Source organism: Lissotriton vulgaris, chromosome 8 (assembly GCF_964263255.1).
Source record: "Lissotriton vulgaris chromosome 8, aLisVul1.2, whole genome shotgun sequence".
NCBI classification, from domain to species: Eukaryota; Metazoa; Chordata; class Amphibia; order Caudata; family Salamandridae; genus Lissotriton; species Lissotriton vulgaris.
In genome coordinates, this window is record NC_141696.1 from 1,143,628,000 (window position 1) to 1,143,642,709 (window position 14,710).

Below are 14,710 nucleotides of genomic sequence, written 5' to 3' on the forward strand. Positions count from 1 at the left end.
TGCTGTGAGTGTGAGGGCGCTAGTGAGTGCAGATGTGGAGGGTGTAGGAGTGAAAATAAAACAGAAGGAAATGGTCCACCCAACAATTACTTTAATGATCGTGGCCACTCTCCTGGTTAGAAACGTGAAAGTCGCGCACCCCTGTTATTGTCACAGGGCTGTGTGCATTTGGGGTCAACATGTTTCTTGCCAATATTTCAATTAGAAGGCAACTGAGGTTAGGAGCACCTGTTTCCCACACATCATGCTCCTTGAGTTCATAGTTTTTAGTATTCATCTGTTTGCTACTCTCAATCGCTTTGTGCATGGTCACTGCCACTGAGTGTGATGCATGCTTTTTTATCACTATTTTAATTAGAACACCCAAATGCATTCAGTAGGTTCATACAATGTTTTGATGTACCTCTGTGCTTATTTTTCTGCAGGTTGACATCGTAGATATGCAGGTACCACTTGTTAGGGTGCTGTATGGGTTGTCACTTCATTATTTAGTAGTGTAACACCACCAAAAAGTGTGGCTAGATCTTGATTTGGTCTTGAAGAATTGCCTTCTAATTGAAATATTGTCAAGAAACATGTTGACCACAAATGCGCACAGCCCTGTGACCTTATAACAGGGGTGCACAACTTTCAAATTTTTAACCAGGAGAGTGGCCACGATCATTAAAGTAATTGTTGGGTGGACCATTTCCTTCTGTTTTAATTTCACTCCTACAACCACCACATCTACACTCACGAGCGCCCACACACCCACGGCCCCTTACGGCAAAGGAAATAAAGATCTCCGCTAAAAGGACCCGTCAAGGGCACCGATCGGGTATTGCAGCGCCGACCCGATTAGGAGCAGACCCGATGATGAAGCAAGACATCCCACTGTTGGGGGGTGTGTGAGGGTCTTCTTTCCGAAAGGAGGACATTTCCTCCTGCTCCTAGTGTGTTACCCAATACACACTAACCTCACGTCCACCTATAGTGTTCACTAGGAACTGCATACCATTCTGCTGTATAACATGGAGAAATGACCATATCCACAGATGCATAAATGAAACCATTGTACAAACAAAACAGACATACATACAACTCAAAAGTCAGAATACGATCCTTAAATATAATTCAAGAACACCATTACAGTAGCCCAATAAAATACACTGACAAAGAAACAACACAAACTAACTAATACCATATGACTGGAAGAACTACTCGCATTTAAGAACTGCAGCCAATGTCATAGTACACTTGTAAAAACATTTTACATCATCTTTTAGGGAGAAGAACGCATATTGCACTTACCTTCATGTTTGATTGGTGGTAATTCCTTTGAAATATTTCCAAGATCTTTTGTCCCACGTTTCGAGTCTTTCCCTCCTTTAAAAAATATAGTTTCTCATATTTAATATTTTGAAATGGGATCATGCCAAACACATCATATATTGTTGCCCAGCTTTGGTCCAACAGAGCAAAACATTTCTGTGAATTTGCACATCAAGTGAGACATTATTTAATTCCCCAACCTCATACAGTTTACATACCTTGTCAATATGTGCTAGCAGTATAGATGTCTGGTGATACTAAGGACTGCAAGAAAACAGAGGTGTCAAGGGGCGGAAACAGACCTTCCGCCGACAAATACTTTTTGAAAGATCATAGAATTGCAAAGCACTGAATAGTTACTGAATGCTTTTTCTCATTTGGGCGGTTTCTAAGTAAATGAGAGCTTTAGGCATTGTGGGAGTGGACTGCTACATGCTCGACCCTAATGTCCCATTTTCAATGTGCTGCTTTTTTTGGCATTGAAACCCAGTGAGATACCATTTCAGCTATCACAAGGCAAGCAGGGGTAACGGGCCACAAGTGGATTGTTGGGGACGTTTACTACTGCTGTCCTGTGAACAGATCTGGTATGGCACACTGAATACCGAGCACCCACCACACTCTTTCAGCACTTGCCTCGCAAAGGTAGCAGGGCAAATACTCCAAGGCTTCTCAGGGAGCTAATGTGGAGGTCACAGATTCATCACTCAACATTCACCCATTAGAAAAAAATAAATGCGGTCCAATCCAGTGCTTAACTTCATGAAAAAGAGAAGTTCTTTATTATCCACTATACAATACCACATAAAAAGGGTTCTCAGAGTTTCTACAGGTACAGGTAAAGGGCAGGAAAGTAACATGCAAATCAAAATCACAGGTGCAGGGAAGTTGTAAAAGCACAAACAAATGATGCATTTATGTTATGTTTTGGTAATGGGATTTGTAAGGTGCACTCATCACCTGGGTGAGTATGCAGGAGACAGAGAATGAGATAACTGAGTTGCCTGAGTGAAGCGTAGCTTAAAAGCCAGCTTTGGAGCAGGCTGATTTGAGGCTGGGTGGGAGGGGTGGAGGGGGCTGGGGCGAGTTTGTTCCGATCTTGGGGGCAATGTGGGAGATGGTATGTCTACCCATTCTGGTATGGCGTACGTGGAGGATGTGGCCGAAGTGAAGTGTAGTCTGGTTAGGGTGTGGAAGTGGATGTCATCACTGAGGTAGGTAGGGGCTAGGTTGTACAGTGCCTGTAGGTTAAGAGTTAGTGTTAAAACTATCAGCCTTAGTGTGGCCTTTCCCAAAAATGTCTGCCTGTTTCCCTCCATTTTTTACTGAAATTCGTTTTTGTTGGCCTTAGGACTCTGTGCACATTACCACTGCTAACCAGTGGTACAGTGTGTGTGCTCACTACCCTAAACACGGTAAAATTGGCTTACACCTAATGTACAGAGTTAATTTACATATAAGCCACGTGTAGAGTGGGAAACAATATACCCAGGGCCTGTAAAATAAATTATACTAGCGGGCCTGTGCCATTCATTGTGCCACCCACACAAGTAACCCCTTAAAACATGTCCCAGTCCTGCCATTGCAGCCTGACTGAAGATTCAAACTGTATATTCCACTTGGCAATATAAGTCCCTTTAACCACAAAAGAGAATGGTAGGGTCACAGGGATATTTAGAGACCAGCCCTAGTTCCTATCCCCATTTACTATAATCCTAACAACAAATAGAACCTGGGGTCTAAAATCGGCAATCTAGCCGGATAGCTTACATACATCCAACCAATGAATAAGGTAGGAGTCACGACAAAAGAGAAGAATTCAAGGTGAGAAACAAACATAGGAGCTAAGACCAGTAAGTCAATAATAGGATCCTAAAGCAACTATTAGGATTCCCGTCAAAATTACCATTGTGATCAAACTTCTCATTTGGTAATCTACCCGTGAGGATGGTGTGTCTCTTGATCATAGAGACTGGCAGCCATCCATAGCGAAAGTTCGCTCAAATGGATCCAACCAAGATAGAGAACAAATAGTGCATTCCCCAATTACTCAGACCACAAGGGAATCCAGTGCAGTGCAAACAACAAAAGAAGTGGTGATTTAAAATAAGGTGGTGAGGAATAAAGATACAAATTTTAATAGTATGAACAACCTCACCCCCTAATCTAAAAACAGAACAGTGCAATGGGCAGTTTCAACAAATAACTGCAAAACGTAAAGCCAACATGTTTCAGCCAGTAGGGAAACCTTTACCCTTGGCTTTTTTCAGGGCCTCTGCTCTTAAACTTTGCTATTGCAATCTTTAGTGTATAAAAATATAAACAAACAAAATATTACTTTCTTCAGAGGTTGGAACCAATACAACCTCTATAGATAAAGCGGCCCCGCTCTGGAAAGAAAAAATAGGGGATTGGAGAGTAGGTCTGACCTTTGTCAGTCCTTAACTACCTCTTGTTCTAAACCCTAATGTTGTAAATCATCTCCATAGGCATTATTTCAAAAAAGCCCACCGCTTGGCAGCTCACTCCTCCCTCCCCCCTTCTCACTTCAACCTCTTGCACAGTGTTTATTAAAACGATACTAAAGTCATATCCAAGTTTATAAGGTAATCAAAGCTGTTAACATTAATTGCTTAGAAATCCCTACGGTAAAATCTTACTTTGTATGTGAATGCTCTATCGTAAAACTAGCCAATCCCGGTTATCATCGCTATCATATTATGTGAAAAGCAGAGCACTTTGCTTTGATGCACCCTCCTTCTGACCCATGCAAAAAAACCTTCAGAAGTAAGAGAATCACAAGAGAAATGCCTGCACCTACCTGTCCGTCATTGCCTCAGACTTTTTCTGAGTCGAGGGGGAGGCAACGAACGGCACAGATAGGGCATTACTTATAGGGCCCATTGAATCACTCAATTAGCGGGTGGCCATCAACCTCTAGCTGTTTTAAAGTCGGACCGCCTACTCAATCCAGAAAACACAGTCTTAGTGGCCGTTTAACTATACAGCACAATGCTTCAAGCGTCAGTGGTGTTACTAATGTATAACGTGTGGTACAATGAGGGACAGGAAACAAAAAGCACAATCAGGAACCCCCGATCATTTACTCACTTGCTTCGCGCTGTGGCCCAGGTTTGTGTTAACGCGGCTCTTCTCACGAGAGCGAGAATGACTACAAACTGGCGTCATAAAGATGGCGGGAGTAGTTTTTAGTTTGAATGACATTTGTACTTGCTAAACACGCAAAAAATCATATTTAACATGCAAGTGTCATCTAAATATGTATTAAGACAGTATTGATAAGCTCCACAGGGCGTATATTGAAGTGTATTTTTGCCGTCTTTATTGTCCAACCGGACACCAAAACCGGTGAACTTCAAGATAAATCCAAGGTGTAAAATAATATAATTTCAAGCAAGCAACACCACCTGGTCACCCTATATAGCTAGCTAGGTGGTAGAATCAAAAATCGCCCAGAGTCACTAAGAAATTGTATCACGAGGATCTTAAAGCACAGATTCACTTTCAAGACACATGGACTGGTGTCTTCCGATGTTTTTACCTTTGTTGAGCCAACTAATCCTTTTTGTTAAATGGATACCATAGTGATATAAATTATATGATGAATACTTCTCAGAGTACTGTGCCTATTGTGTGAATCTTATTACACAACCTACACTGATGGCACATAAGGCACCTAGACTAAGGTCCTAACATATTTCTGTATTTAGGACCCTGTAGAACCTACTGATCCCTCTTAAAGGATAGATATCAAAGTAATATATGATAAAACATTGTCAGATTGAAGTATGGTTAGTCAAATGTTCCCTTCAACTGGGCCTGTGTCGGTGAAAGGTAACCTATATGGTAGTCTCCCAGTAAGGCCACCGACTCAATTCTACAGTGTATGATATCTACAGAGCATCTACAGAGTGGTCCACAGTATATCATCATTCAGACTTACTCTGTTGCTCTGAAGCCTGAAAATCCATTTCTGCTACCTTAAAAATAGATACTTAGTGGTATCACTGATGTGTGGAGGTATAAATAATTTTTCCAATTCCGTCCATTGGAAATCCTCTTCTCCATGTTTTTTTTCAACAAAATGCTTGGTAAGTCTTGTTGTGATCTTCTTGCATCTAAATGAACTTTTATGTTCAAGCATTCGAGTTCGCACTTTGCGTGTGGTCATCCCAACGTATCTGATTTGGCATGGACAAGTCAAAAGGTAGATCAATTGGGCATTATTGCAATTTGTAGAGTTGTTCTGTACCCAAGGGCGATCGGTGCCAATATTAATAGTGGTTGAGTGCTTAGTCTGGGGACAGATAGAGCAGGCTCCACATGGGTGATACCCACTTACTGCTGGTAGATCCCACAAAGTGCCTACAAGTCTCTTAGATGTCGGTTTAGGACGTGCATGTACGAGGCAATCACGCATGCTGCCAGATCTCTTAAATGCAAAAAAGGTGGATTTATTTTCTCGCTAAAGCAGTTCATAATCCGCCAAAGTGGGCGAACCACCTTCTGTATCTGATTGGCCCTTGTACTGAAAGTGCTAGCAAAGGTTAGACGATCCAAAGGGGGTTTAGGCACAGGAGGTTGAAGTAAGGCTTCTCGATGGTTATTCTTCGCCCGTTTGAGCGAACGCTTAATCAAATTGTGTGGATAATGTCGTGATACTAGTTGTTTAGCTAAGCTCTTGGCATGATGATGAAAAGTTAAATCCGCAAGCAGTTTCTCCGAATACGAAGAAACTGCCCATAGGGCAAATTATCCCTAAGGGATTTGGGATGTTTGCTATCGTATTGTAAAAATGAATTACGTGCCTTGGGCTTCAGGAACAGCTCGCTCTCTAATCCGGTGGCAGTGGCATAGATAAATCCTTCGAACAACTGTGGAATTTTAGTTTGCGAGCTAAACATCATCTGCGCCAGCTTGTCACCCACGTACGACGTGCACGACAGCCATTTTAGGTATCATGGTCTCCCTGTCCACGATCGATCGCCAACGCGCCCCTCTGACCCAGCAAGCATCCTCCGCGCACCCTGGCTCCCCCTCCCTCCCCCTCATGAGCATAACCCTTCTGCATGACCCTGTCCTTGGGAGTCACGCCTGCGCCTGACCAGCATCTCCTCTCCTCCCATGAATACCCCTCTGTTGATGAACCTTCCCTCCGCGCTCAATTGTCCACACGGCATGAATACCACTCCTTTGATGACCCCTTCCCCCGTGTCCAGCTGTCCACACAGGTCCGAGGCCATCGCCTAAGCCGGGAGATATCATTTACTGCCCCTTATTGTATGAAGTCGATCTTCTTCAAAGGACCCTCTATTGACCAAGACCTCCCCACCCCCTGGGATATGATCAGGCGCACACATCCTAAGACTCGGCGGAACACTCAGCTGCGTGATGACCCCCTCCTCTTATCAGCAGGTTGAGGACCTCTATTGTGGAGGTATATGGGGGTGGGATTGACACGAGGATTACGGTAATGTCTTTTTCCTTACTTCACAATGTTCTGATTGTAATAAAGAAAGGTCACATGCCATAAACCAGTGTATAAGAGGCCAGGCCTCCGAGAGGCTGTTAGAGCACCTCGAGACGATACCTTGTTGTCTGATCTGACGTGTTCTGCTCCGTCGGAATAAACTTCTGTTTCCTGCCTTCTGGTCTCCGGCGCCTGCCTCATTGCTTGGTAATTTGAATGGTACAAAGGCGGTTAGCGCCGGGCAAATCTTGAAAAAGGTCATAGCCCTACCTTTTTCCACAATTGGCGTCCCAAAGCGTGGGGCCCATCAGCGGCACGTGGATCCAGTGGGAGAGGTCCCGACGACAGAGTGAATGACTGTAACGATCGGGAGAGCTCGTGTCCGATAGACCCTCGTCTGACAGCCGATCATCCGACCTTCACTAGTTCCGAACAGACCTCTCTCGAGTGATCTACGGTCCTGACTGGGAACCATCAGGAGTGCCACGAACGTCACGAAGAAGAGAGGACGATCGGGCGCTGGATTCGGAAGACAGGAAACCGTCCATGCGGTCCGGGTAAGGTCGTGTAAACACGACAAACTGAGAAATTATTGTTTGGTTTGGATAATACTAGTATTACGCTTTGTTGATACCTCTGGAGATTCACCGTCTGCAAACGGAGAAAACAACAGGCTCTCTCTTTGCAAGCAGTGAAGGATAGGTAACGCAGACTTTTGTCCCCATTGTAATCCGTCGTGCCTATCTTCCTCCCCCACTGTTTTCCCGAACTGTCGTTCGTGGATTGTTGTCTGGAGATTCTCTGTCTGCAAACAGGGAAGAACAAGGTCTCTCTTTGCAGGTAGAGAAAGAGTGGGTAACGCAAACCTTTAACACGTCGTACCCACTTATTCTCCCCACTGATTGTTTGATTGACCGTACATTAAGTGTTCGGTATTGGTTCTTTTGAGGTATTCACCGCCGACAAACAACGCAGAATGGAAATATTCTGTCTAGTCTTTGTCCGCCGTGATAAGATAGGTAGTGCAGACCTTTGTCCCCGTTGTAACCCGTCATGCCTATCTTCTCCCCACTGATTGGTAGCCTGTACAGCCCGGACCGCTTATTAGAGATGAACCATCCAGCTCCACTGGAAGGCACCCCTAATAAGGACATGTTCACTAAGCATGGACTAGTCGCTATAGCTTATACTAAGCTATGGCATAAATATACAAAGAAGAACCCTGAAAGTCAGTGGCCACTGATAGGTTCCTTTGATGAAAATAAAATAAAAACATTGGATATAGCGCTCCAGAAAAATAAGACCACGCCCACTATGTTCGATAGTATAGGCATGTGGCACAAAGAAACGGAACAACGAAAGAAAAGAGAAGAAGCAAAAATAGGGAAAGAATTACGAAAGGCAGCCCACCTAGCCGCTAAGCAACTAGAAGAAGAAATACAAGAAAGAAAAGAAGCTGCACAAAACCAAGAATCAGGGTCGACAGGTCAATGCCCTACTAGGACCCCCTCTGCGCTCTACCCCGAATTGCCCTCCAAACAACGGACGAACGATGAGTTACTACTAGGTCCCCCAATCATCTATATGCCCCCTCCATATGCCCCCTGCCAGCAAAGCTTGCAAGCCCCAAGTGCGAGCGAAAGCGGCCTTAGCGCTAGTGCACCAGCCCTCACGGCCTCCGCACCAGCCACATTAACAACATCGCCAGATGGCCCCGAGGCTAGCAAGCAACCACCAGCCAGACCAAATAGGTTGAGCAAAGATGAACGGGATGGGATTGACAAAATAGCAAAGACATTAGTAGAACGAAGGGAGAGCGAAGAATACACAATGAACATGTATAACTCACATGCCGACAGCCATAGACGGCATTTCATTTTGCGATTCAGCTACCACACCCTGAACGCATATGAGGATAGGTATCAGAGTAAGGGCCCCGCTAACCTGACAACACTATATAGAAAGGTTGATGTTGGAGATGGGACTGAATGTGAGGCGACAGAGCTCTTCATGCAGATGCTTGAGGTCTTCCGCCACCTCACGGAACAAAAACCAGAAGCCAAGGTTACAGTCCCTGAAACGACCTCAGTAGAAGTAGCCAATACTATGATGCCCATCAGAGAAGCGGCCCCTTACTGGATCCCGCCACGTGGCCAGGGAACAAGCGATGATATTAATCATGCAGATGCAAAAGGGAGGGTTGTGTACAATTGGGTTTACCAACCATGGGACCGACAAGATATCCTAACCTTTAAACAAACTCTGCCCGATTTAAGAAAGAACCCGACAGCATTCTATACCGAATTAGGCACAGCCTTGGGTTCGACGATAATGACTTTAGCGGACATTGACTTGTTCTTCGGGTTATGCCTGCCAGCTGACGTGTGGAAGCAAATCCGGAAGGCTGACCACACGGATCTGTTTGGAAATACCTGGGACCAACTCAGTAAACTAGATGGACAGCGAGAGCCTGGAAGGAAACCAGTAAAGGACATATTAGAACTCCCAGACAAATTAGTTCAGAAGTTAAAGACACTGATCCCAGAGAAAAAGGTAGATTGGTCGATAGTCACGGCCTGCCGTCAGAAACCCCAGGAAGATGTGTCAGAATACTTCTCCCGATTCGAGACAGTGTTCTCCGACATGACCACCGCAACCGGACAACACCTGTTTGTACAAAACTATGTAAAGGGCCTATTACAAGAGGTCTCCCAAAAACTGCAGACGAGTGAGAGTAGTTGGGGGGCCTCCAAACCCGCAGCTATCCTTCAGATGGCTCAGTATTACGAGCACCAAAAGAATGAGAATGATAGGGCGTCCGAGAAAAAGAAGAAAGATTTAAAAGAAAGGGTGATGATAGCCCAGATACAAGGTATAGCGGTAGGACGGGAACACCAAAGGGGGAACTACCAATCGGCCACCCCCAGAAATCTACCTCCTAAAGACCACACCCCAACACCCCACACTGGACGTAGAGACATTAGCAATGACCAGTGTGCCTTTTGCAAAGGATTCGGCCATTGGAAAACCCAGTGTCCGGTTCTGCTAGAGATGAACAGAGATAGGGACCCCAAGGACGTAGCGGGTGGACCAAGAAATAGGGGACAAGGACGAGGGCACACAAACGACACCAACAATGGCAGATCAGAGATTGAACACATTTGACCGCCCCCGACAGAACCAATATCAACTATCCGACGGTGAGAATGCCCCCGATTTTGCATAGGACTGCCAGGGGCAAGGGAGGGATCCAGTCGAGTTCTGTGTTGACCAGCAAGGTCCTTATGTCACCGCTAAGGTCCTGGGTACAGAGTCTCCATTTTTGGTAGACACTGGGGCGACACGTAGTGTGTTATCGAAACGACTGATTCCAAGGGCACCCTTGTCTGGCTCACACATTACATCGATAGGTTTCGATGGAACGCCCTCCACTAACCCCCTGTCCGTACCTATCACCTTTGACCTAGAAAACAACACCACTGACACAACATTTCTGCTCTCCTCCAACTCCCCTGACGCCATCATGGGCATTGACTTACTGAAACATTTTCGAGCTACCATTAGGTGTTCCCCAGATGGGATCCGAGTCATCCTGTACGACAACCCATACATACCCAAATCCTGCCCTGCACGGCACATGTGCTCCATAGCTGATGCTGACCTGTCCTTGCTTGATACTCTGCCTCCGTACCTATGGGCCAAAAATGACTCTGATGTGGGACGAATGATGATTGACCCCATTCATATAACCGTAAGACAGGACGCTATGCTCCCGAAACTCCCACAATATCGGATATCTCCCGAAGGCGAGAAGGCACTGGTAGCGATCATTCAATCTCTGGTGGATGCGGGAGTGGTTGAAGAGGTGGTTAGCAACGTCTGCAACAGCCCAATCCTACCTATTGTTAAGAAGCAGGGCGAAGGAGATGAGAAAGCATACCGCTTCATCATCGACCTGCGAGAAATTAACAAAGTGGTTGTACCCCAATACCCCGTAGTCTCCGATATTACCACTATTCTGACCCTCATCCCGTCCACTGCCACCACCTTCACTGTTATCGACCTCAAGAATGCATTTTTCTCTATCCCCATCCATCCAGACAGCCGTTATCTCTTCGGCTTCACTTTAAAATCCCGCTCGTACCGATTTTGTAGAGCTCCCCAGGGGTACACTGAAAGTCCCAGCATTTATAGCCAGGCCCTCAAAAGACAGCTGGATGCCTTCCAGCTACCAGATGGAGTGGTGTTGATCCAATATGTCGATGATATCCTTTTGGCGGCCGACACCACCCCCCTCGCAACCACAGCCTCTGTCCAACTCCTACACTTTCTTGCAGAAAATGGCCATAAAGTTTCCAAAAAGAAGTTACAGTTCTGCCAGCCACAAGTGACATACCTAGGCCATCTCCTGTCCAAAGAAGGGAGGAAACTTACACCTGACCGAATCCAAACCATCCTAGACACCCCCGTCCCAAAAACACAAAAGCAAGTCCGCTCTTTGGTTGGCCTAACCTCCTTTTGCAGACAGTGGTTACCTAATTACAGCCTCATTGTGAAACCACTACTTGCCCTGTTGACCAAAGATGTCCCCTCCCCGCTCCCTTGGACCACTGAGTGTCAAGCATCCTTTAAGGAATTACGGGATGCACTCTGTTCAGCACCCGTCCTAGGAACCCCGGATTACTCCAAACCCTTCTCCCTCTTCACCAACGAAAGGGAGGGGTGTGCATTGTCTGTCCTAACTCAATCAATTGGTCCTAAGCAGCGCCCTTGTGCCTACTTCTCCGCCACTCTTGATCCTGTAGCCAGAGCTTTGCCTGCCTGCCTTCGAGCAGTAGCTGCCGCTGCTGTCTCTATCCGCCAGAGCGAAGGAATCGTACTTTCAAACCCCCTCACTGTGTTACTACCCCATGCAGTCGACACCCTTTTGAACCAGACAAAGACCCAACACCTGACTAGCGCACGACTGACAGGGTACGAGTTGACTCTACTTGCACCCCACATTACACTGAGGAGATGCACGACTTTGAATCCTGCCACCCTGTTGCCCTTGCCTGAAAATGACCCCGACGCGCCTCCCATACACGACTGTGTGACCCTCACGGACGAACAAACTAGGAGTAGAGTTGACCTTCGAGACACTGCTTTCACTGACCCCGATGGAGAGCTATGGGTAGACGGCTCATGCATCAAGCTCCCAGATGGCACCACTTCAGCTGCCCATGCAGTAACGACAGCCCGAACAGTAATTGAAACAGCCTGCATCACACAACGATCTGCCCAGGCAGCAGAGCTGATAGCCCTCACACGAGCATGCATCATAGCCACAGGGACCACCGCGAACGTATATACAGACAGCCAGTATGCCTTCGGGGTGGTTCACCATTTTGGGCTCCTGTGGAGGGAGAGGGGATTCCTGACGTCCCACGGCACCCCTATCCTCCACGGAGATCTAGTCTCCGCCCTGATTGAAGCAGTTCTCCTCCCCAAACGATTAGCGGTGATCAAATGTCAGGCACACAAAAGGGTGACAGACTTAGTCGGACAAGGGAATGCACTGGCCGACATCACTGCACGAACCACAGCTGAGAATAGGACGGTGACACGCATGTATGTGACCAGGTCACAAGCAGAGAAATGGACTGACACTAGGGAAATGATCAGAGACATCCAGTCGGCCAGCACCCCTCACGAACTGATTAAATGGGCAGGGGTGGGTTTGAAGGATGATGAGGGCTGCTGGCGAACGAAGGATGCCAACAGATGGTTGCTGCCTGACTCATATCTGATCCCCATACTGACGATGGCACATTCCCCCGCACACATAGGATCTGCACCCATGATCGAACTCATTTCCAAAGTCTGGCACAACGACAAAATCCCCGACTCAGCTAGACGCCTAGTCCAGCAGTGCCTTATCTGTTTGCAACACAACCCCGGGAAAGGAACTGTGGTACCCCGGGGAGGGTTTGGGACCCCCAATCACCCCTTTGAGGTCCTTCAGATGGACTACATCCAACTAGAGAGATGCCAAAGCCTGAAGTATGTACTAGTCATCGTATGTGCCTTCAGCAAATGGGTAGAGGCCTATCCAACCCGAGACAACACTGCCATGACTACTGCCAAAGTACTACTGAAAGAATTCTTTGTCGAATTTTATGGAGCGACAATGGCCCCCACTTCATAGCTGAGGTTATCCAACTAATCCTAAAAGGATTGGGGGTGAAACAGAGATTTCACGCAGTCTTCCACCCCCAATCCGCCGGCCTGGTGGAACGCCATAATGCCACGCTGAAGTTGAAATTGTCAAAAATAGTGGCAACCACCGGACTTAAATGGCCAGACGCTCTCCCTTTGGCCCTGCTATCGATGCGCTCTACCCCCACCAAACACCATTTGACCCCCTACGAGGTCGTATTCGGGCGACCGATGAACCTCTGGACTGCTCCCAAGCCAACCTCCATTCATGATGTCCCGGACGTCCTACTGTCTGATTATTTGTGCAAGTTAACTAAAACGTTGTCTGTCATTCATCAACAGGTGCAGCAGGCCATCCCCGATGCTTCCAGGGGCCCCGGCCACGACATCCAACCGGGAGATTTCGTTCTAATACGAAATTTCCAACGAACCAAGAGTCTGGAACCCCGGTGGACGGGCCCCTGGCAAGTGCTGATTACCACACGGACGGCGCTTCGAGTGGAGGGGAAGAGGCACTGGCTGCACGCACATCACTGCCGGAAGGTCTCTGCAAACCTGACCACGACAGAAAGCGTCAACACCCAAGAAGAGCTCCTGAACAAAGACCGACCGACATTGAACTGTTATCCCGATACTGAGGCACTTGAACTTGCAAAATTCTCTGATCCCACTGTGCCATCCAGAGAAGGGTATTTCCTGCGTCGAAAGGAGGGAGCTTCGGCTAAGTAGGCCACGGACTAAGTTGAATCTCAGAACGGTGACCTAAGCACAACCAAGGGTTGCCGGGAGAGAAGCTAAACGAAGTCTGTGGTTCTGCCCGCTACCGAGCCCCTTGAAGGTGATGGAAGCGCCAGATAAGAAGATGATGGAAGCGCCAGATAAGAAGATGATGGAAGCAACAGGAAATACCCACTATAGAAACCCAAAGACTGACAATTTGCACAAATCAAAGACAATCGCCCTCTTTATTGTCTTCCTCTTCTGCCTCCTCCTCATGACCTCCTTCTGGATTCTGGAGGAAAGCACACCGGCTCATGAGGCGTTGCTGCCTACTGTACAACCGACCCCCATGAAGGAGCATCACCTAATCTCCCTGTCGCCTCAGCTCCGAGAAAGGCGCAGGGAATTCTGGAACAATTCCTTCGTGCAACTGTTGCACCAACACAACCTTGCTGCAAATGCTACGAACTGCTGGATCTGCGGGTTGCTCCCGCATGCCACTGAACACTCCATCCCCTTCATCCCTTCTCCTTTCTCAGTTCACGGCTCCTGCCTCGCCTGGTTGATCCTCATGCAAGAGAGCCACAAGGACAACGCCACTTCCAGCCAGACAGTGTCGCACTTCTACTCTGGGTTCTGGCTGAACAAAACCGGAAAGACCTCTGCTCCCCTGTGTCCTGCGCTCACAGGCGCCACCTTCCTTAAAGACATTCCAGCCAAAGAACGAGTCAAAGTACAGGTACTCCACAATCCAGCTAGATCCACGTTCTCTCATCTGCAGAAACAAACTACCGCCACTCTGACTGTGGCTCTTTCAGTCATCAATGTCACAGGTCTTGTGTGCCTAGAAGGCCAGGGAACGCAACTGGTGGGTCACAGTTCCTGCCGAATCACCAGAACATTGGACTCAGTTGACCCCCCTTCTTTTGTTGCTTCTCCAAATATGTACTTTGTGTGTGGCACCAAAGCTTACACCTGGCTCCCGAAAGG

The 14,710-nt window shown here is 47.1% G+C and overlaps 1 protein-coding gene across 2 annotated transcripts in view; it reads right to left on the reverse strand.

Annotated features, from left to right (window-relative positions):
* LRRC63 (leucine rich repeat containing 63) overlaps positions 1 to 14,710 on the reverse strand; it is a 467,503-nt gene that overhangs the window by 225,542 nt on the left and 227,251 nt on the right. For both annotated transcript variants that reach the window (XM_086935002.1, XM_086935001.1), the window contains exon 4: positions 1,291 to 1,365. In XM_086935002.1, the coding sequence (XP_086791128.1) occupies positions 1,291 to 1,365 (75 nt within the window). The remainder of the gene's footprint in view (positions 1 to 1,290; positions 1,366 to 14,710) is intronic.